Below are 24,255 nucleotides of genomic sequence, written 5' to 3' on the forward strand. Positions count from 1 at the left end.
GAGAGATGCACTGAATTATCTTTGAACCTCTTATGCAAACCTAAAGTTATTTCAAAACAAAATAAAAATGAGTACAATTAGCCATTATTACTTTAAAAAACAGCATTTTAAAAGTTTGTACAAATTTATTTAGAACAGGCGTTAGAAAAAACAGGAATGACAGAGCAAACTATTGCCTCTCTGGCGTAGATTATAGGGAACTTTCAATTTGCATTACACATGTCTATATCTTAAGTTTTAATATTTAAATATATTGCCTTTAAAGTTAAGAGTGAAAAGAAATGACAAAAACAAGCAATCAAAATCAATGTATCAATAAAATTTTAACTTCAGGAAGATAAAAATATATGTATAACCTTACTTTATTTTCCCCACTACATCCACTGTTATCATCATTATCAGCATCTTCATCATCTTCCTCCTCTTCCTCCTCCTCCTCCTCATCTTCTTCAGGTAGCCGAATAGTACTATCATAACCATAAAGGCTGAGAAGTTCATGAATCGGCATGTCGCCTTCCTAAATAGACCAAACAAAAGTTAAATTTTTAACAGATGACATTTCATATTCCTATCATTCACAAATCTTAATACAGAAGAATATTCTTAGAACTGTTATCAAGAATTTGTAAATCATAAAAAGTAAAACAATATAATTCTGAAACCAGAAAAACCCTAATCTTAATTATTCTTTTCTGCTTCAATTCAGCGACTGTACACCAACAGTCAGTTCACATTTACTAAGAGCCACACAGAATTTGGGAGTGGGGAAACAGAATAATTAGAAAATAGACTGTAAACAAAGTTAACAAACCAAGAAAGCGGAATGAAATTTAGAGCCCAGCCCAAACACATCAAAAACAGCAATAATATACATGAATGATACTGGGTTACATCAGCCATATATTCTTTTCTAGGGTTATGTAAAATCACTTCATGTAATCTTTACTGTACATCTTACAAAACTGTTGTGTTATCTCCATTTCAGAGATGAGGAAACTGAGGCTAGCAGATTAAGCAATTTCTCCAAAAACCACACAAGTTACAAGTAGTGAAAACAGACTTTGAGTCTAATTACAAAAGCCCATACTCTTAACAGTATACCAGGCTGTTTCAGCCAGGGACCTGAACCTCCCCCAAGCACAAAAAGCACACTCTCCTGAGGGTGAAATGAACAAATATCCACATGTTATGAAATGAAATGAGATTTTTGCAGAAGGTACTCACTCTAATCAGTAGTTAAGTGTTACAGAGTATCAGGGAAACATGACAAAATTATAAAAATAAAATTTAACCCAAATAGTGTGAACCTATAACATACACATACACATTCTGAAGAAAAACTTAACTGAGTCAGTTTAGAACCTAGAAAAAGGATAATCGTGAAATAAGACTTTGTATTTCTCCAGTAGTATCACAGTCTTACTCATGGACAGAAACAAGTCTAGCCTGTGTGTGAAATACCTTATTATAGTGAGGATGAATACATCAAACTGGAGGATATAACCTGATACTAAGTAATTAGATCATACAGTTAACTCCCATCAATCAGAATTTGTGTGTAAAAAGCAAATAACGATAATGTGGAAAAAAATTTCCTTATAGAAAGAAAATGCTGTTTAACACTTCTATTAATATTTCATATTGTAAATGGATACTCTAGTTATAAATCAGTTTGTGAATCTGTTTCTGAAAGAAATCAATGACCAGCTGGTATACTTAACTGACTTAATTATTATGACTTTCAAAGTACAATAAGAGATAATGCTTGAAGTGTTCAAGGATCTAGTCCTTCCAGATACCTGGTCCAGTATAAGCATTTGGTACAAAGAAACAGAAATTTAGGAATTAGGAGTCAGGATTTAAGAAAAAAGAACTTCAAAATCAGGAAAGAAATAAGAATATGATGTAGAAAAGATGGGTTAAATAAACAATCATGACAATATAGCTGCCATCACGTCTTCTATATGCCAGGCATTTGTGATAAATGCTTTGATTCACTACCTTATTCTCGTTTCTTAACAAAAACAAAGTGAGAATATTATACTATCTTATTTGATCTTTAAAAGTACCGGATGAGAGTGGTACCTTTATATGTAAATAAGAAAACCAAGCAGAGAGAAACATGATGTACGGACAGAGACTTTATTGTAATATCTAGAACTCTTAATCTCAGCTCATATTTTCCATAAACTCATTCTGCATCGCAAATTAGAAGCAGGTTTAGCAACTGAAGTCACTTCTATGAGCAAGACGCCACTGAGGTCACTATTATGAATAAGGGCCAAACCAAGAAAAACACTTTAGTGTAGGCTGGCAATTAACATTCACATGGACCTTGAGAATTTACCAACAGCTTGTTTCATAATATTTATTTCGTCTTTAATATTATCTTAATATGCTACTGTTACCTCTAATTTTTACAACTATGTTTAACTGATACTTTGAGAGATCACCAAAAGAGGTACGGTTACCAATAAAACATGAGTTTAAGCAAACTTAGGGAGATAGTGAAGGACAGGGAAGTCTGGCCTGCTGCAGTTCAAGGGGTTGCAAAGAGTTGGACCTTTGATCTGTCTTATTCAAGGGCAACAGAATCACCTTGAGGGATTATTTAAACTTAGAACTGAACTCCACCTCAAAGATTAGCAGGGCTGAGGTGGGGCGTGAGTTTCTGCATTTTTTAAAGTACCAGGTGATATTGATGTTAGTATCAGACCATCTGGAGAACCACTCTGATCAGTTCTAGGATAAGATAACTGCAAACCAGCCTTTTCAGTGGAACGTAATAAATTGTGATCATTATCCTTAATAAAGCTTGTCACTAACTGCTGACATCTAGCTCAGTTATATGTCAAAAAGATAAGTAATGTACCAACTGCATGGAAAGAATTTTTCTTTTTTTTTTTTTAACCACTATTTGGAAAGTGGAATATCTGACTTCCATGGTTAAGTCCAAGATTTTTCTCTCTTGGATACACATATGAGAAGTGTGACTTGCTTTATAAAAATTCATTTCTCAAAAAAAAGTTGGCAACACCCCCAATATTGACTAAGCAGAGAACAGGGTAGAGTCAGAAGTGACTGATCAGTGTATTTGAAAGAGAAGTGCTTGAATTAGATAAAGAGTAACAGAACTGGCAGAGAAAAGTCAAGACAAGTCAAAGAAACAACTGAACAACTACAGAAACAAAAAATGAACACGCAGGTTATCCTGATTTGCAGTTAACTAAAAAAAAAAAAAAGGGCTGGCTAGTTTTTTTAACCTATTTTCTCTAGTTTTACTTAGTTTCTCAAGGCATCTATTAGAGTCTACTTTTCATTCATTTAAGAGTAGCTACTGAACAGTGACTGACTCTATAAAAGGGCTTTGGGAAAACTACACACACAACATATTATTCAAGATGAACCTAGGCAGGGAGAAATTTAGTTTGCTAAGTTGGAATCCACTGCTATCATTTATGTGAGTATAATCAGAATCTGAATTAAATTAGTGATTGTGGTAAAGAAAAAACAAGGGATCCCAAAGAAGAAATCAACAGATTTAACCATGGGTTAAGAGTGATCAAGAGGTCCTTGTGACCCTGAATCTCTAGTTCCAGATATTCCTTAGACCTAGATATAGATTCATATGACATCTAAAAAATATTAAAAGCAATAAACGTCTAAAAAAGTTTTGACAAACTTCTAAAAAGTTTACTTTCGGTCAAAGTTGGTTTTATCACATGTCAACAAAATACCCCTGCCTAGTCCATCAAGTGGAGAAGGCAATGGCACCCTACTCCAGTACTCTTGCCTGGAAAATCCCATGGACGGAGGAGCCTGGTAGGCGGCAGTCCATGGGGTTGCTAAGAGTCGGACACGACTGAGCGACTTCACTTTCCCTTTTCACTTTCATGCATTAGAGAAGGAAATGGCAACCCACTCCAGTGTTCTTGCCTGGAGAATCCCAGGGACGAGGGAGCCTGGTGGGCTGCCATCTATGGGGTCGCACAGAGTTGGACATGACTGAAGCGATTTAGCAGCAGCAGTCCATCAAGAAAATTCTTGCTTAATACTGAAAACAAAAGAATATGTAGTGGTATTATGCTTTTCTTAGGAATTAACTTTTAATTTCTGTTGCCCAATATCAAGTTATTACAAGTAAGCAGCAAGTTAGAAACAACAAATTAGTAAGCAACAACCATGATCCACATAGTATTAAAAAGTATCTTACCTGATCTAAGGTATAAAGGGAAGTCCTAACAGTAAACACAAATACAATAAAACCCCAAATCAATTTTGCTGAGAAAACTCCAGTTTCAAATTCAAGTACCATTTCTTGTTGTCTGTCATCCAGTCCTTTCTTTCTACATTCATTTTTCCAGAAATGTTCTTTCCTCCATTCCAAGCATGTATTTTGACTGAAAGCTTACCTCCTGGACTCACAGCATCTAACTCAATTGGAATCACTGCATTCCCTGACCATTCATTTGAAAAGGGCACATGACCCAAGCTTGAACATAATTTGTTTCCAGAATTTTACCAATAGCAGCTAAAGAATATATGCTGTATCCCAAGCAATAAATCTTGGAGCCTGAAAACTTACAACATATGACGAAAATTGGACTCAAAAAGGACACCACCATGTAAAAAAGTGTTCTGGTGGCACAGGAGTCTCTGAAGTCTAGACCTCCCCCTGCCCTTAATGAAATTACATGAGCCTTACAACTAAATCTTCATTTTGCCTAAGCTTGCTCAAAACGGATTTCTCTTATTTGCCCCCAAATATTTGAAATAAAAAGTAATGCTACCCTGATGACCATTATATCTACTACTGCAGGCAGGAATCCCTCAGAAGAAATGGAGTGGCCATCATGGTCAACAAAAGAGTCCAAAATGCAGTACTTGGATGCAATCTCAAAAACGACAGAATGATCTCTGTTCATTTCCAAGGCAAACCATTGAATATTACAGTAATCCAAGTCTATGCCCCAACCAGTAATGCTGAAGAAGCTGAAGTTGAACGGTTCTATGAAGACCTTCAAGACCTTTTAGAACTAACACCCAAAAAAGATGTCCTTTTCATTATAGGGGACTGGGATGCAAAAGTAGGAAGTCAAGAAACACCTGGAGTAACAGGCAAATTTGGCCTTGGAATACAGAATGAAGCAGGGCAAAGACTAATAGAGTTTTGCCAAGAAAATGCACTGGTCCTAACAAACATCCTCTTCCAACAACACAAGAGAAGACTCTATACATGGACATCACGAGATAGTCAACACCAAAATCAGATTGATTATATTCTTTGCAGCCAAAGATGGAGAAGCTCTATACAGTCAGCAAAAACAAGACCAGGAGCTGACTGTGGCTCAGACCATGAACTCCTTATTGCCAAATTCAGACTCAAATTGAAGAAAGTAGGGAAAACCACTAGACCATTCAGGTATGACCTAAATCAAATCCCTTATGACTATACAGTGGAAGTGAGAATTAGATTTAAGGGCCTAGATCTGATAGATAGAGTGCCTAATGAACTATGGAATGAGGTTCGTGACACTGTACAGGAGACAGGGATCAAGACCATTCCCATAGAGAAGAGATGCAAAAAAGCAAAATGGCTGTCTAGGGAGGCCTTACAAATAGCTGTGAAAAGAAGAGAAGTGAAAAGCAAAGGAGAAAAGGAAAGATATAAACATCTGAATGCAGCGTTCCAAAGAATAGCAAGAAGAGATAAGAAAGCCTTCTTCAGCGATCAGTGCAAAGAAATAGAGGAAAACAACAGAATGGAAAGACTAGGGATCTCTTCAAGAAAATCAGAGATACCAAAGGAACATTTCATGCAAAGATGAGCTCAATAAAGGACAGAAATGGTATGGACCTAACAGAAGCAGAAGATATTAAGAAGAGATGGCAAGAATACACAGAAGAACTGTACAAAAATATCTTCACAACCGAGATAATCACAATGGTGTGATCAATGATCTAGAGCCAGACATCCTGGAATGTGAAGTCAAGTGGGCCTTAGAAAGCATCACTACGAACAAAGCTAGTGGAGGTGATGGAATTCCAGTTGAGCTATTCCAAATCCTGAAAGATAATGCTGTGAAAGTGCTGCACTCAATATGCCAGCAAATTTGGAAAACTCAGCAGTGGCCACAAGACTGGAAAAGGTCAGTTTTCATTCCAATCCCAAAGAAAGGCAATGCCAAAGAATGCTCAAACTACCACACAATTGCACTCATCTCACACGCTAGTAAAGTAATGCTTAAAATTCTCCAAGCCAGGCTTCAGCAATATGTGAACCGTGAACTTCCTGATGTTCAAGCTGGTTTTAGAAAAGGCAGAGGAACCAGAGATCAAATTGCCAACATCCGCTGGATCATGGAAAAAGCAAGAGTTCCAGAAAAACATCTCTTTCTGCTTTATTGACTATGCCAAAGCCTTTGACTGTGTGGATCACAATAAACTGTGGGAAATTCTGAAAGAGATGGGAATACCAGACCACCTGATCTGCCTCTTGAGAAATTTGTATGCAGGTCAGGAAGCAACAGTTAGAACTGGACATGGAACAACAGACTGGTTCCAAATAGGAAAAGGAGTTCATCAAGGCTGTATATTGTCACCCTGTTTATTTAACTTATACGCAGAGTACATCATGAGAAATGCTGGACTGGAAGAAACACAAGCTGGATTCAAGACTGCTGGGAGAAATATCAATAACCTCAGATATGCAGATGACACCACCCTTATGGCAGAAAGTGAAGAGGAACTCAAAAGCCTCTTGATGAAAGTGAAAGTGGAGAGTGAAAAAGTTGGCTTAAAGCTCAACATTCAGAAAACGAAGATCATGGCATCCGGTCCCACCACTTCATGGGAAATAGATGGGGAAACAGTGGAAACAGTGTCAGACTTTATTTTTCTGGGCTCCAAAATCACTACAGATGGTGACTGCAGCCATGAAATTAAAAGACACTTACTCCTTGGAAGGAAAATTATGACCAACCTAGACAGCATATTCAAAAGCAGAGACATTACTTTGCCAACAAAGGTTCGTCTAGTCAAGGCTATGGTTTTTCCAGTGATCATGTATGGATGTGAGAGTTGGACTGTGAAGAAGGCTGAGCGCCGAAGAATTGATGCTTTTGAAGTGTGGTGTTGGAGAAGACTCTTGAGAGTCCCTTGGACTGCAAGGAGATCCAACCAGTCCATTCTGAAGGAGATCAGCCCTAGGATTTCTTTGGAAGGAATGATGCTAAAGCTGAAACTCCAGTACTTTGGCCACCTCATGCGAAGAGTTGACTCATTGGAAAAGACTCTGATGCTGGGAGGGATTGGGGGCAGGAGGAGAAGGGGACGCCAGAGGATGAGATGGCTGGATGGCATCACTGAGTCGATGGACGTGAGTCTCAGTGGACTCCGGGAGTTGGTGATGGACAGGGAGGCCTGGCGTGCTGCGATTCATGGGGTCGTAAAGAGTCGGACACGACTGAGCAACTTATCTGATCTGATCTGAAAGCAAAAGTTGTTATTCCCCTCTGGAAAAAAAAAAGAGAGGATTAAATTGGCTGACAGTACACTATCCTACGACCCATCAGCTACCTGTTCCATAGACTTTCTCATTAGCTTATACTGCCAAAGTCTGTGTTCTATCACATATTAAAGGGCTTTCCTCAAATTAATTGAAACATCACAATAAAATGTTCCCATTCATACAAGTGTTAAGAAATGGGAGGAGCAGAGTGAAAAAAGCTTATGAATCAAGTACAGGGGTTCTCCACAGTTTTGGCTACAGTTTTGTTACAGATTTGAGAATCTTATGAATAACTATTAAGATTTGAGTATCATGTGTCAGACATTTGCCGAATGCTTTATACATATCATCTGTGTAATGACACTGAAGTTTAATCATGTTAAATACCCGGTCCGAAGTCACACACTGATTAAACAGTGCAGCTGAGTTTTTAAAGAGGCTGTCTGACTCACTGCTTTACAGAGCCCTTACATACATATGCATATACGTACTCCTTTCCTCAAAACACGACCCTAGGTTAAGTGTTCATCATTCTTAGGGAGAGTGAAATAAGACGTGCTGGATTGATAGACTATAAAAATAAGGAAACCGGATACAGTACAAAATGAATAAAAATACAGGCATGTGGACTATACTTGCATATTGTGCTTTTAAAAATTAAGTTGTCTAAGTATTATAACAAAAAGAGGGACAATCATGTCTGTATAAGCTGAAGGGAGACTAGTTGGAGGTGAAAGCAGCACAGACTTTTTCAAAGACAAACATGGTATCTGAAATCAAATTTGACCTTTAAGTAACAGGGTACAGTTATCAAGCACCACCAGCAGTATTGTAAGGATGGAGTGGTATCTGTCTCCTAGCTGCAGAGAAAGTGGCTCCCTCTCCCTCACATCAGGGGATTAGTCATTTACTGCCCATGGTAGCCGGAGAAGGCAAAGGCACCCCACCCCAGTACTCTTGCATGGAAAATCCCATGGGTGGAGGAGCCTGGTAGGCTGCAGTCCGTGGGGTCGCTAAGAGTCGGACAAGACTGAGCGACTTCACTTTCACTTTTCACTTTCATGCACTGAAGAAGGAAATGGCAACACACTCCAGTGTTCTTGTCTGGAGAATACCAGGGACAGTGGAGCCTGATGGGCTGCCGTCTACGGGGTCGCACAGAGTCGGACACGACTGAAGTGACTTAGCAGCAGCAGCAGCAGAACTTGGTAGCAGATGATGGCCGTTCAAGGGTCATTTGGTGGATAGACATAGTTCTCTTTTTATACCTGTTGTGACTTACCAGGAAATGAAGTTGGGAAGAAGGAAAGGGACTGATTTTTAGGCAAGAAGGCCTAAGAGACAAGAGTCACAGTTCCTAACGTAACCAACCTCTTAGGCTGGGCTTTGACTATAAAACAAACTAGGAAGAGATGAAGACAGTGAACTCTTCTTTATAGTACCCACGTTGGAGCTTTTTTCTTACCTGTATAATTCATGTGTTGTGAATACTTATTAAAAAAAAACCAAAAAACTCTCACATTTTAATCTTTATTCTCTAGCTCTGGAGATTCACCAAGTAAAATGTGCTTAACACTTTAAAGTATTAATTGTTTTAATGTGATTTTTCAAAAATACAAATAAAGATACAGCTGATCCTGATCTCCTTTCTCCGAAACAGATTGCTACTGTTCAAAGTGAGATGGTGGGTTTTAAGTGCACATTTGAAAAACAGCGTTAAACCTGCATATCGCCATTCCTACAAACCAAAGTTTACTATGGGAATGATTCTGACACCTCTTCTAATATTATCAATAAATTCTAACCTGTACAACTAATTCTCTTAAAACATTTAAATGATAAACTTAACTAAAATGTCTTTTATATTGGTAAGATTCACACATACAAATGTTAACAATACATATCAAAGCTAGTTTTCACTTAAATTTTAGAATTCACATTAAACGAACTTAAAGCTACAGGCTATGCAGTCACTGTTAACTCCTGAATGAATCAACTGTCAAAATTTTGCCACATTACATCAAAGGTCCTTTTCATGCAACCGAAGTACCAGGTATAAACTACCCTACCAATTCCTGACATAACTATAATGTTTTACTTCTATAAGAGCAAATCAGTCATCAATAACAAAATCTTGCCCATTTTGTTTTAAATAAAAACAAAGCTAGTTTGGTTTGGACCTAAAGAGTTTACAACTACAGGAAATCCAATATACTTGCCCTCTAGCTTAGCTGTAAGCTACAGATGAAAGCACTGGTGATTATATGCTACTTACACCTAAGCCTTAATTACTCCAGGAAAGATTAGAAGTAGTCTGAGAGAAGGTTTAAGACTGTCTGGTTGAAAAGAATGATAAAGATTGGTTCCCTTGTCTTTCTTTCCCTTTGTATATATTCTACAAATAATTCTAATTATTTTTTCCAAAAAAGGGAGCATTTGAAAGCAAATTTGGGGGTTGTAACAGACCGAGGAAGGAGGTTGAATAAAGGGAAAAAGAGGAAAAGACCACAACATGAAAAAAAATTTTAGCAAAGTCCCTTAGTAATTTTGTACTAGTTAAATGTAGCAGCCCATTTTCTGAAGTAAAATAATAATGATTCCACCTCATAACCTATTTTGACCATACTTGATTACCTCTTCTTGAGTACTTACTTACTCAAATTACTTGAATATAGAATGTGAAAAAATGGAAAATATAAGATTTTCTTCCTTTACCTTTTATCCCATGGATGGGTTATTTAGAAACAAGAAAATAATCCAAAGTGGTAAATTTCTTTGAAACAGAGGCAAATATTTGGAAATAATCGCCTTTCCACTTCATGAATACATGAAGCAACCATGACTGACATTTAAATCAACTGTTTCCTTTGATGTTTGCCTAGGTTCTGAATCATCCAAGCAAATTATACTAGTCTTTTGAATGCTTTCTAGCCTCTCCTAAAGAATAGTTCTGAGTCCAGATTCCTCATGTGCTTTTTAACTCATCCTTGAAAAGCTTTTTAACAGCTCTACACCATTACCACTATGATCAGTTCTGTTGTCTGGCTTAAAATAACAAAATATTGAATTGCTTAGGTTTATGGATTAAGCCAGCTTTAATTACTACATGATCCAAAATGGAACTCACAGAATTTGACTTAGTCAGACTTTGTTTTCAGCTCTTTAAAGTTCCGAACTAAAATTCTGAAGCATAGATTAATCTTTATTACTATAAGGGTATAAGAATTCACTTTCTGTGATATTATATACTCCAAATGCTTAAAGACTGGCTTATGTCTTACTTCTTTTTTTTGTTCTGAAGTACAGCAGACTGTACATGTAACACCTTTTAACGATAACATACCAAACTGATTTATCCATTCATTCAAAAATGTTCAGTGACCACTCTTGCTATGTGCTATGAAATATACTGGTAAACAGACTATCCCTCCTCTCATGGAACTAAGGAGAATATAGACAAAAACTTAACAAACATACAACTACAAATTGTGTTACACAGAAAGCAAGCAATGGATGTGGTTCAGCAGCTAAAAATAGCTGACTGGGGCCAGGAAAAGCCATTTTGAGGAGGGACTGTTAAGCCCAGACTTAACAGAAAAAGGAGTCAGTCTCAGAATGCACATACCAGAGAGTGTGAATGAGGTAAAAAGCCTTGAAATAGGAAAAAGCCAGCACATCTAAGAACAGAAGCGGCTAACAGCTATGGACACCGTGACAGGGGCAGTGTAATACATGAACAAAGGACCATATGTAGGTGGCCCTGCTGGCCAGGGCAAGGAGTCTGAATTTTCTTCTGGTGTAACAGGAAGCCAACGAAGAGTTTTAAATAGGAGGCTGACATGAACTGATTTATATTTTGAAAAGTTCATCATGGTTACTGTGGTAATACATTGGAGAAAAGTGGTAAAAGAGGACATGAAGAAACCAGTTAGGAAGCTACTGTACATTCTAAGCTAAAAATGATGGCGACCTGGGCTTGAGGGTAGCAGTAGAGATGGAACAAGAGTCAGATATTTCTGGATAGAAATGATAAGCTTATTTAGGAACAGATATTGAGAATGAAGGAAGATGACTCCCTGGCTTCTGACTTACTCAACAAGGTATAGAGTGTTGCCATTTTTTACTGAGATGGAAAAAACAGGGAAGAACAGGCAAATGAAGAGAGTATCAATCAACAGTTCTATTTTAGACCTTTAAAATTCAAAGATGTCTACTGAGATATCCTAAAAGAAATGTCAAGCAGGTGGGTAGTGGAGACAGCAAACAGGATAATGCTAGAAAAATAACTAAGAAATACTAAGCATACAGACACAACAAGATTAGACCAATCACTAGTAATGAGCATTTTTAAACATGGTGTGCATACTTAATGATGATGCAGATTTGAGTCCACCACCCCACCCCAATTTTGATTTAGTATGCCTGGGGGAAAGACACAGGAGTGCATATTTCTTAGGAAGTTCATGGGTGATTCTGATGGGGCTGACTCTCACACTACACTGAGTACTGACGGATGAAAACAAAGCCCAGAACTGAGAACTGGGAAATTCCAAAATTAAACCTTGAGGAAAGGAAGACAAGTCTGCAAAAGCCACTCAACAGGAACAAGAAGATAGGGAAAGCGACAGTGCAGGAAGGGAATGGTAAACTGTGCTGAGTATCTCTTGAGAGTAGAGAAAAAAGTGGCCAATGGTTATAACAATGAAATCACTGGTTATCTTTACAGGAAAGGCAGAGACAATTAAGGGAACATTACAGAGTAGGCAAGACATGAGGAACAGGATGACAACTCTTAAGAAAAAGAGTGGCATGCTTCTGAAGGGGAGTAAATAAAAGGTGCAGTAACTGGGGGAGGACAGAAGATATGTACGATGAAATTCAGTACCCATTTTTTAAATATTTTTGATCCAGTACCTGTGATGTCTTATCAAAGTTAACTACTGAATTCTAATTCATATAATAAAGTTTCTTTTAAAAAATGCCTTTCATTCCAAACATTAAATATCCCACCTATGGCCACACAGAATTTCTCAGTATTGATTTTATATATATATATAAAAAATACCGCTTTCCCCAAAATAACATAGAAAACTAAAATTTAAAGTGTTTCCTCTCTCCATAAAAAAGTTATAACCACTTCATCCTCTAGCTCTTATTGTTATTTACCCTTGCAAGATCCTCTATTTCAGAACTGAAGTTTGTTTCTCCTTCCATCATTTCTTCCTCTTCTAATGTGCGTTCATCATCAAAATCATGAACCAGCATGTCAGCTGATGGATCAAATTCATGGTCATCTGATGTTGCTGAACCTCCTGGTAAAGAATATTTTGAACAGTTTGGTAAACCAAATTATGTGTACCTTATTAATATTAATGTATATGTTATTTGAAACTGGATATAAGTAAAAGTACAAGGGAAAAGCTATGCACAGCAAATTTTATTTCTTGTTTTCTAAAATTCCTGCCTTTACTTATCACCCCCCACAAAACATCTTTAAGGATTTTTTTTAACCCTGTTTTACTGCTATATATTTACAGTTGCAACTATAAAATGAGGGCAGGGTGTCTGAAGAGTACTGTAATCTTCCAAAGCTTCAGTTGTAAATAGTGGCTATGTCAAATAAAAATGATCTTTTGTGTGAAAAAAAAATCACAATTCTTAATTACTTGACTAATATTTAATAGACCCAATAAGTATGAATATAGAGTATGAAATATACCATCATCTGAATATATAGGCTAGGGAAAAGTACAGCTGAACTCAAATATTATTCTACTAGCACATCCATAAAAATATACTTTAATATGAAAATAGCTGTCCTTACTTAGTTGAAGTAACCCAAAGAGTATAAACAGCAAAGTTTATTAAAATTGCATACAAAAGTCTTATGAAAGGTATTAAAAATAATCCAGTAGGTAACTGTTGTATAACTAAATCTATTTTTAGCCTTGTGGCTGGGGAATATTGCTGAACTCAATAGGGTCAAAACTTGAAGCAGTAGATTGCAAATGCTGGGCATATATTGAATATAATCTATAAACTATCCCGACTATGACAAACCTGGACAAAAGACTGTTTGCAAAAGACTGTTAACTAATAAATGAGTTATTTAAAAAAAACAAAAAAATCAATTAGCAATTTACTTTTATCAGTTTAAAGTGTTAAATGTTATATCAATAGATATACCTACTCTCCTACTTCACTGTTGAAGAAAACCAATAAGTAAAACAAAGAAATACAGATGCTGATTTCTTGGAAAATCAGACAATTAAGAATAAGGGGGCACCCAAGACTCCAGGGTTGTTGTTACCTACCAATATTTTTAGCATTAAGAACCATTTTTTGAGTGTTTACTATGCGTCAAATACTATGCTCAAACCCTTCACATACATTATCTCACTTAATATTCCAACAATCCTAAGAAGTAAAAATAAAAACTTGAAGTTCAAAGAGTTTAAGTAGCATATTTAAACTCACAGAACCAGTAGGTGCCAAGAATGGAACTTTAATTCTGGATCTGCTGATTCCAATGCCTGTGCTTTTACTGCTCTTTAAGGCTCCTGTTTAGTCAAGAGTTTCAGAAGCAGTAGATATTCTGCCTCGAAGAATACTTGACGAGAACCTATGGGTTACTAAGATGAGTAAACGGCAAGCTAGGTCAGAGGGCAGAGCACTCAGAAGTCACTGTGCTCTTGGAGGGACAGAACAAAATATTGCTATTAAATACAAAATAACGAAATATATAACTGTTAAATCAGCTAGTCTATCTTGTACAGTACAAATTAGTTACCAAAGTCTTAGACCAACTTATAAAGTTAAAACAACATTTAGAAAAGTATTATCTTAATTTCTTCTAGAAATGAAGAATAACGTGGTACACTTTTAGAAAGGAATCTTACAACTGGGTGAAAGACTAGACACAGGGTTCCCTAAGAGCAGTTTAAGAATTACTAATTTAGTTATAGCTTTTTTGTCCCAATCATTATCCCTTCTTTCTCAGTTTTCAATAGAAAACAGTCCCAAAACTTTTCATTTCACACAGCAATCTTCTAGGATGCTTAGTCAGTAATTAAGTATTCCTACAGATGTTGCTCGGAGAAGGCAATGGCACCCCACTCCAGTACTCTTGCCTGGAAAATCCCATGGACGGAGGAGCCTGGTAGGCTGCAGTCCATGGGGTTGCTGAGGGTCGGACACGACTGAGCGACTTCACTTTCACTTCTCACTTTCACGCATTGAAGAAGGAAATGGCAACCCACTCCAGTGTTCTTGCCTGGAGAATCCCAGGGACGGGGGAGCCTGGTGGGCTGCCGTCTATGGGGTCGCACAGAGTCGGACACGACTGAAGCGACTTAGCAGGAGCAGCAGCACAGATGTTGCTATACTTTTCTCCACTGCTGGCAGAAAGATCCTAAAAAATCTCATGCTACCATTTTGCATATTATTATCCTAATCATAATATAATTCCTACTGAATGCAAATATTGTTAAAAATAATTATGCCTAATTTCTAACTACTTACAATCTTTTACCAACTTAAAAATCAAGCTCACATGAGAAAACAGTACCAAATCACAAGTATTATACACACACACACACACACACACACACACACACACACACACTTGAAGTCCCCCATTTTTGTTCATTATTTGCAAAGCCAATTATACTTAAAGCCTTGTTATTTTAACCCTCCCATTATATGAAATTACAAAGTGTGAGTGAAGTGAACGTTTTCTCTCAACACTCTTAATTCCTTTCCCCACACATACACTGCACCATTCTCTATAAACTTTCAATTTCAGGTTTTTTTCTTGCCTTAATCTTGACTTCTTTGTTTCAGTTGACTTCTTTTTACCTTGTTCTTCAAGACCAACTAACCATCCTATTCCTTTCTGTTAATTACTAAGGCCCATTGTTAGGTTATCTCCTAGGGAGAAGAATCCCAAAAGTAAATTATTAGGGCTAAGGAGTCTGGTGCTTTGTGTAAATATTTTGCTTCAGAATTAATGCAAATATTCCTGCTTTATCACAGAATTCCATCCTACTGCAAAATTACTAAAAAAGTACCTTACCTCTTTGCAATGACTAAGAAAATAAATTCAGTTTGTAATATATGGTGTGGACTTGTTTAATCATTCTATTACCTTCCTACCCTAAAACCCCACCTCTAATGGCTACTGGATGTAATTAGTTTACACTAGTGGAATCAACAGACAAACTACTTAGCCTGGGTCACATGGCTATTATTAGCATCAATTCCCTCATAGCTCAGTTGGTAAACAATCTGCCTGTAGTACAGGAGACCTCGGTTCTATTCCTGGGTTGGGAAGATCCCCTGGAGAAGGGAAAGGCTACCCACTCCAGTATTCTGGCCTGGAGAATCCCATGGACTGCATAGTCCATGGGGTCGGAAAGAGTCGGACACGACTGAGTGATTTTCACTTCAATTCCAAAGTGAAGATGTTACAAAGGACACAGTATTTCACCAATGGACCAAATTTTTTTACATTAAGTTTCTATTTCAAATTTCTCCACCAATTTTTTAAATTGCCTACAATTAGCACTACTTGTAAGAACAGTAAACATTTCTGTGGACAGAAGACTGATGCGACAAATGCTGCCTACCTCAAAAGATGTTCCTTACTCTGAAAACAAAAAACTTCATTCTATTTGTATTAATACAAGCGTTCAGCAAGTAATAAAAGCTATCAAAGACATTTGTTTTCTTCCAGCTCCACTATTCTTCCAGTTCACCCTAAGCTGTTTTAAATGCAATGGAAACTGAAAAGCCACTTATTCATATCACTTTTAGAGTAATTATTTTTATGTACCTATGTATTACCTAACAAAAGTCTTGAAAGTTCACAGAAAAATGTTTAAAATTTGATCTATTTGCAAACTCACAACACTACAAAAACTAGAACTTATCTTTTCAATGAAAATGATTTCTGTATTTGAAAGAAAAAAAATATAAAGGCACAATAATACCACGTCCTGAAAAGGATATGGTAATTTGATTTATCTGAGGTCAGATTATTTCCAACGTCTTCCAACCTACTTCCATCTAGAACATATTTATAAACAAGAAAAAAAAAATCCTTGAGTTTCAGAAATCTCACAAAGCCTAATAATGTACTTCACTTCCAAGAATATCAGAAAGATATTTTCAGCTAAAATAAATATGATAAAATCAACTGTCAATTTGTAGTACAGGGAATTGGTGATGGGCAGGGAAGCCTGGCATGCTGCAGTCCACAGAGTTGCAAAGAGTCAGATGTGACTGACTGACTGAACTGAACTGAATCATTAACAAGGGATCTAGAGTTATTTTAATTCAACTCCTACTTGACACAGAGAACAATGATTTGTCTTCAAGAAAAGGACCCCGAACAACTAAAAAAGCCTTATATTATTTTCAGTATTTTCCAAAACTTCCTAAAATTTAAAACACAAAAAAGTGACTGCTTCAATGATCTGAAAAGGTCAGTAATACAGGTCAGTAATACATCATTATTAAATATGCAATGTGAGATGTTTTCAAATTAAACAATACCATGCCTCAGGAGAGTTCCCTTTCTCACTCTTCCTAAGCTACTTTAGGCTCTTCCTTCACCTGCCTACCCCACTGCAGAAGTCAGTCTCCTCTCTCAGTAAAATCCCTGGACATCGAGGCAGGAAGATCAACACATACCAAACTCTTTCCTGACTGCTGTTTAGCTTCTATCAATTGCTGACACACAGGAACGCTGGACCCAGTGGTATCAGAACCTTCAACTGAGCATAAGAAACCTAAATCCAGATTTTAAATACAATATTCTAATTTTTTAAGCTCACTACACTAGCTGAACAAAAAACATTAATGGCCCAGATTTGGCCCAAAGATCATACATTTGCAACCTCAAAGTTAAAGAAAAAAATGAAATCTATATTGTGTTTGGAAGAGACTACAAGGTCAGATACATGGTCAGAGGAGAAAACTTGATTCTAATAAAATTTTAAAATAACTTTTTAATTTACAATACTCATTTGTTGAACCTTTTATTTTACCTTTCCCTCTCTCATTAAACGCATTAACAATATTTTTCACAAATAAAATACTTTGAATTTTCTATATAAGCAAATATCTCTAAGCAGTTAAAGACTCCTTTTTAAAAATACACTTCAAATCAAACAGCAAATACAAAATACACAAAATACATGTGGCAATTCATTTAAAAAAAGAGAGAGAGAAGAAACCCACAAAAAGTCATGAGGTTGAACTCACAGCAGCCTCACCTGTACTTTCATGGGCAGTCAAATATTTCATCCATTTCTTTTTCCCCAGAGAAAAGAAGCATTCAGAAGAAAAGTCAGTCAGATGATAGTCTAACTCCTCTAACCTTTATGTAACTAATAGGTCAAATGTTAGTTAAATAAAGATGATAAAAAATATAGAAAATACTTACCTGGACTTGAAGACTCAACAGATGGCTGAGGGGGAGAAAAAAGAAGAAAAATTAGCATCTCCGTGTAGTAAATCTTCATGAACATTACAGAATTATTCAACAACTGATATGACACCAAAAACTAGTTACATTTTAACGTCTGAACTAAGACAAACTAAAACTTCCTGCATAATCCCTCCTCTGACATTATGTTTATTTAAACATAGATAAAAATCTAAAACATTCCTGAATCTAGAAACAAAGACAATAATGTGTAACTGATTCAGATTTCAAAGGCAAATATGTATCTTATAATATATGTCATTCAAGAGATATGATTTTGGGCTTCCCAGCTGGCACTAGTGGTAAAGAACCTGCCTACTAATGCAGGAGACATTAAGAAACACAGGTTCCATCCCTGGGTCGGGTAGATTCCCTGGAGGAGGGCATGGCAACCCACTCCAGAGAATACCATGGACAGAGGAGCCTGGAGGGCTACAGTCCACAGGGTTGAAAAGGGTCAGACACACTGAAGTGAGTTAGCACGTGCACAAACATATGATTTCAGATCTCTGAATTCTCTAAAATATTCTCTCTCATCAATACAGGGAAAATTAAACCCAAGGTCTGCTATCAAGCTGTTCTCTGGCTTAAAATGAGTGTGAGAAGGGAGGCAGAAATAATTTAAGATGTTATTTAGAATAAAAACTATATTGTAAGAAAGCAGAAGGAAAAATTTAAATGTGACTTTAAGTACAAACATTACATTACCTTTACTAACACACAACATACTTTTAAATTACCACAAAGTTAGCAATCTTACAAGGTCAATCCAGGAAGGTTATCTAATAGAAGATCACAAAGACTTTCCTATTATAGTACTCCTACTGTACCATTCTACCTCTTATAAATTTAACCACAACCATCTGGAAAATTTAAAGATAAATTAGCAAATTATTTTAGGGTTACCACCACTAGACAGTTTGTGGCTGTGTTTTATTGTAATTCAGCTAATTCAACAGTTATAAACAACAAGTCATCTAGAAACATCAACTCCTATACAATAAATTCAAGAACACAAATTCAAATGATGCCTCAAATGACAAAATCTTTTTAACTAAAACCTTGCCTATTCATTCCAAGCTGTCTATTCAGGCTCATCAGAAGTCAGAGATGCTGCAAGTTCAGAAGTACCAGCAAAAAGATACGGATATTCTAGTATTTTCTTTCTACTAAGATATGGAGCAGAAAGGCAGGAACAAAACTGAAAAGACAAAAAGTGTCCAATTTTTCAAAAGCTAGGCCTCTAAGATAAATTCTTATGAGATATTAAAAATTCCATTTTGAAAACAGTCTACATCACACTATTGCAGTAAGTGTGACATTCTAGTTTCTACATGGTGACTTAACATTGTTCTAAGGCATACTTTTCCAAGGTTCCTATTTGTTCCTTTTAATTCTTATAAGAGAATGGCTCTTGTCTATAGCATTGACTCATTTTAACAAAAGACCATTATTCAGTATTACACATTTTCAAGAGTCACATCGCCATCTTGAACTGCCACAGAGAGTCAAAACAGTGCTACTTTTAAATTTGGTTCCTCTAATGGGAAGCTGTGGAGTAGGGTAACAGAGAATAATGTAACCATAGAAAAGAGTTTTTAGCTTGCTTAATATCTTTTGATGTTGAAGAGGAGAATGTTAGAGGATGAGATGGCTAGATGGTATCACCAATACAATGGACATGAACTTGGCCAAAGTCTGGGAGATGGTGAGGGACAGGGAGGACTGGTGTGCTTTTCGGGGTCACAAACAGTCGGACATGACTGGGAAACTGAACAACATCTTTTGAACAGTTCTAGCTCACTTCTAGCTCAAAATGGATTAAACCACCACACATATTACACAGCAAATCAACATTTAAAAATATTAATCCACTTTCACTTCAAACTTTATTTCCCAAGTTTAAGCACAACCTCTGTCCAAGGCTACAGCAAAGTTAATGATTATCTTCATCTGGTCTCAGGTTCACTATACACAGAGTAGCCTTACAATGGCCGTTATTCCTTTTTAGTAAAATTCTGAAATAGGTTTGAAAGGATTAAAACAAGAGAAACCAGCACATCTTTCAAACTAGCTTAAAAGAAATAGCTCTTTGAGCATTTGGTTCTTTTTGAACACTCCAATAATTATTCCATTTAACAGTCTTCTGATAAAAAAATAAGTTATTTTACTTAAGAATAAAAGGTACACTTTCACTGATGTTATCAGATATTGGCAATAATAGACTAAATTGCAACTGGGGTCTGTATAGTTTGTAAAACTCCTCAAACTGTGCTAAATGTGAATAAACACCATACTGAGTTTTGTTTTACTGGTAAACAGTTACCACTGTAATGCTCTGAAAAAGTCTAAAATATGTCCTATTCATTAAGATGCCAAATGTTAAATGACTGATAGCAATTATACGTATAGCTGGCATAAAACAGAACACCCAGTGCTCAAAGATAGCACTAATCATGGTATGTAAGGCATACTAGGACGTTTTAAGAAACATGATTTGATGGATGGTATACCTGGATTAGCACTGGGGGAGGGGAAGCAGGAATGGTTTGCCTATATATCTACAGGCTAGAGACTGGTGAGGGAGAGAGAGTGGGAGAGAGGGGGAGGGAGGGAGGAAGGGGTGTGGGTGTGTGTGTGCGCCTGCACACACATGCATGCACACACGCTCAGTTACTAAGTCGTGTCTGAGTCTTTTGCAACCCCCTGGACTATAGCCGCCAGGTTTCTCTATCCAAGGGATTTCCCAGCCAAGAATACTGGAGTGGGTTGCCATTTCCTCCTCCAGAGGATTTTCCCAACCCAGGGATCAAACTCGCATCTCCTTTCCTTGGCAGGCAGGTTCTTTACCACTGAGCCACCAGGGAAGTCAATTATATCCAATTAAATCAAATATCAGCTTCTGGAAAACAGGCATTTGAAAACAGTTTATACTGTAAGCATTACTTTTGCCCACCAACAAACAAACTGATCATCTTTCATTATGAGTGTAGTATATAAATACATATAAACGTGAGTTTAGTATAATACCGGAAATTTTAGTATGAAATGAAGGCATTTTTAATTTAGATATTTAAAAGAATAGGAGGACCATTTTATGTTCATATAGTACTACATATTTCCAAATGCATAAATTTACTTGATCATGAACATGGCAATAAAACCTACCCCATCTACCTCATTTTATAGATTAGCAAACCCAGGGAGAAAAACTGACTTGATAATGGTTCCACAACAGGTGGTGAAGGTAAAGCCTAGGACCTAATTCCTTCTATATTTCGGAAGGAAACAACTATTAAATATGTAAAACAAAACAACAACAACAAAAACTCTCTCCTCCTTCCCCTCTATTTTTTTAAAAAATGGTTTTCATCTAGTCAAAGCATGTTTAAAATGTGACTGCAAGTTGTCATCTGTCATGTCAGACTATTATCTATGTCTCATTAGGAACTGGTATCTAACAATACCCTCCAGAAAACCTGCAACATCTACCATTAATGATTACAGTAAATTAGAAAGGACGGGGAAAAACTACCACTAAAGCTAAACAGGTACTCATTTGTAACAATAGTTATTTTCATAAAAATCTAAAATTATAATATGCAATCAGTAAAGAAGATTTATTACACTGGGGATTAAAATGTACTTAAAACACGCTCATATATTACTGATAGAAATAGGAGTTAAAGCGTTCTGCAGATCATCTCGCTAACATGAACTTACCCTACTGATATAACTAAAAAAAGCACATAAAGATACGTGTATCTCAGTTATTACTACAGAGTTGTCTATAGAAAAAGGGGAAAAAATTTAAGTCCATTATTTAACTAGTTAGAAATGAAACATAGTTTTTCCAAGCAAAGGAAATTACTAATTCACTAAAAAGAATGAGACAGTTCTGCTTCTGAGGGAAAAAATGCTAAATACATGTGCATGTGTATGTGTCTATAAACAGATAGCTATATTAGGAGTAAAAGAAAAGTGTAGAGGAAGGGGAAAATTGGGCTGGTACATAAAAAATTTTTCCCCTAAAGGACACACAAAAATCTGTTAACAAGTTACCTCTAGAACATGGGATGGGGAAAGAAGGTTTTTCATTTTATGCCTTTCAGTACTGCTGGAATTTTTTAACCGCTTGCAAGCATTATTCTTTGTTTTTTAAACAGAAAGTCCGTGGAGATTATACAGTGGAACTATGAGCCATTTTCATTTTCTTCTCTTTTAGATTTTCAAGAAAACTTAGTATTTGCCATAATTTTTTAAAAACAAGTTTATATAATTTTGAAAAATAACCTAGTTTTCTTTTAGGTACATACATAATTGTTTTATCTGAGATGGAAAACAGCAGACAGGGTATGAATCGGCTAAATCAAAGAATCAGAAGGAACTGTTAACTTTTATGGCAACTTTTATATCTACACTCATATACTTGATTTAGTTGATCAAGCTGCTAATAGTTGTAACAACTATTCAGTGCCTCAAATTTGTTTAAATGTTTCTCTTCTGTATATTTTTAGACCATGATAAGAAATATCCCATATACCAAAGAAACAAAAGATAAACTAGAATATCACTATTACTAAAACATAAATAAGGTAGTAAAAACACGAAGTAATTAGATTCTTTTATCCTAGACAATCAAAAACACATTTTCAGTGAGTATAACTGTCTTATTTTTTCTCACAAACCAATTCCACCACTATTTAAGTATTAATATCATTTACTTAGTAATGCAGATACTAGATTCTCACAATGATAGGGATGAAGACAGGAGTTTAGGGGCCCTATTACAGGGTGGAGAGAGGGCAGGGAGACTGTGCCAAGGGCCCACCATCCCTCTTCCTTCACACAAAATTAAATCACTTAACTGTTGGTTAAGAAAGTTTTGGAATTAAAATTAGAAAATTTACAACAACAGTAATAATTTATAGAGGATGAACTGCTATTACTAAGCACTAGCAATTCAGAAGTCTTCTATGTTCCAGTCTTGACTGTACTACACAAACAGCACAACCCAGGACAAACTACATAAACTCTCAGTTTCATTTTCCTTTAGAATGAAAAGACTTAGATCTCTTCAGGTTTACTTCAATTTCCTTTGAGATCTAAGTTCCTTACTTTTTTATGAACTGCTCAAAAAACGTAACACTACTAAGGAGTACTTAGCTTCATGTATGGGATATGTTTAAGACTATTCTAAATGTATTATTTTTAAAATCTAGGGCTACTGGGGGAAAAAATCTAATTTGCCAAAAGCTTTTGGAGGTTGCTACTTTATGAATTTCATACAACATAAACATAACATCCTAAGCCACAGCCTAAGTCAAACAGAGTGGTCCCCAGTAACAACTGGTATGTGAACTTAATCACTCCAATGAATTTTGAAACCGTTTGGAAATCTTTAGAAATATACAGTGACTCCATCTGAAATTCATGCAAGAAATTTCTGTATAGCTGGTTACTTTTCATAATGACATGCTGAAGTTTCAATGGCAATACTGCATTTTTTAATTATTTGGGAAAATTATTAGTCTCCAGAATTCTCTAAAAGAAATTCACTTTTATTATTTCCCAACTAATCTTTCCTACCTTATCAAGCACTTTGACTATTATTTCTTCTGAATTAAGCTTTTTAAACTTTCATCATGGGTGTTAAGCACTCTGGATAAATCCTTAATAGCTCTGTAAGTATAAACACTAAAAAAAAATTTTTTTTTCATTACTGGCATAATTATTTTAGGTCTGAATTCATTGCAGTGAAACAAGTTTTGTTTAGAGTAGAAATTAACACTATCAAGAATAGCATTCAAGATGATCCTATTTCCTTAAGAAACAAAATCCAAATAACCCTTGAAAAATGTTACACAAGGAGTCTGTTTTTAACAGAAAGGGATAGATGTGACAGTGACTGAATACTATGTATTATTTTTGGCAATACTAAAGTACTTAAAACTAACACAAAATAGCAAATCCATTAAATTTTCTTCTTTTTATGAGACAACAATATGGCCTAGGTGAAAAGACAGGTCTTAAACTATATGCTATGATCTTTTTTCCCTTGAAAGAGAAGTAGCTTATGTGTTTACAAACTCTGAAATAAAAGACAAATTGTTCATTCCCAAAAGTCTGTATACCACATTCCTTATAAAACCCAAAGGACTGACTATTTTTTCCTCTTATTCTTTCTTTCTCACTGCCTTTGTACAACTGCCACTACTCTGTAATTTCCTTTAAGTGTGACTAGGAGAGCCTCCTT

General features: G+C 36.1%; 1 protein-coding gene across 14 annotated transcripts in view; it reads right to left on the bottom strand.

Annotated features, from left to right (window-relative positions):
* The window catches only part of MIER1 (MIER1 transcriptional regulator), a 72,892-nt gene that overhangs the window by 39,764 nt on the left and 8,873 nt on the right, over positions 1-24,255 (bottom strand). For 6 of the 14 annotated variants that reach the window (XM_005204463.5, XM_059884764.1, XM_059884763.1 and 3 more), the window contains 4 exons: positions 17,958-17,982; positions 17,788-17,824; positions 12,677-12,822; positions 362-517 (listed from right to left, as the gene is read on the bottom strand). In XM_005204463.5, coding sequence (XP_005204520.4) covers positions 362-517; positions 12,677-12,822; positions 17,788-17,824; positions 17,958-17,982 — 364 coding nt within the window. 14 annotated transcript variants of the gene reach the window in all.

The sequence above is a fragment of the Bos taurus genome, chromosome 3 (genome assembly GCF_002263795.3).
Source record: "Bos taurus isolate L1 Dominette 01449 registration number 42190680 breed Hereford chromosome 3, ARS-UCD2.0, whole genome shotgun sequence".
NCBI classification, from domain to species: Eukaryota; Metazoa; Chordata; class Mammalia; order Artiodactyla; family Bovidae; genus Bos; species Bos taurus.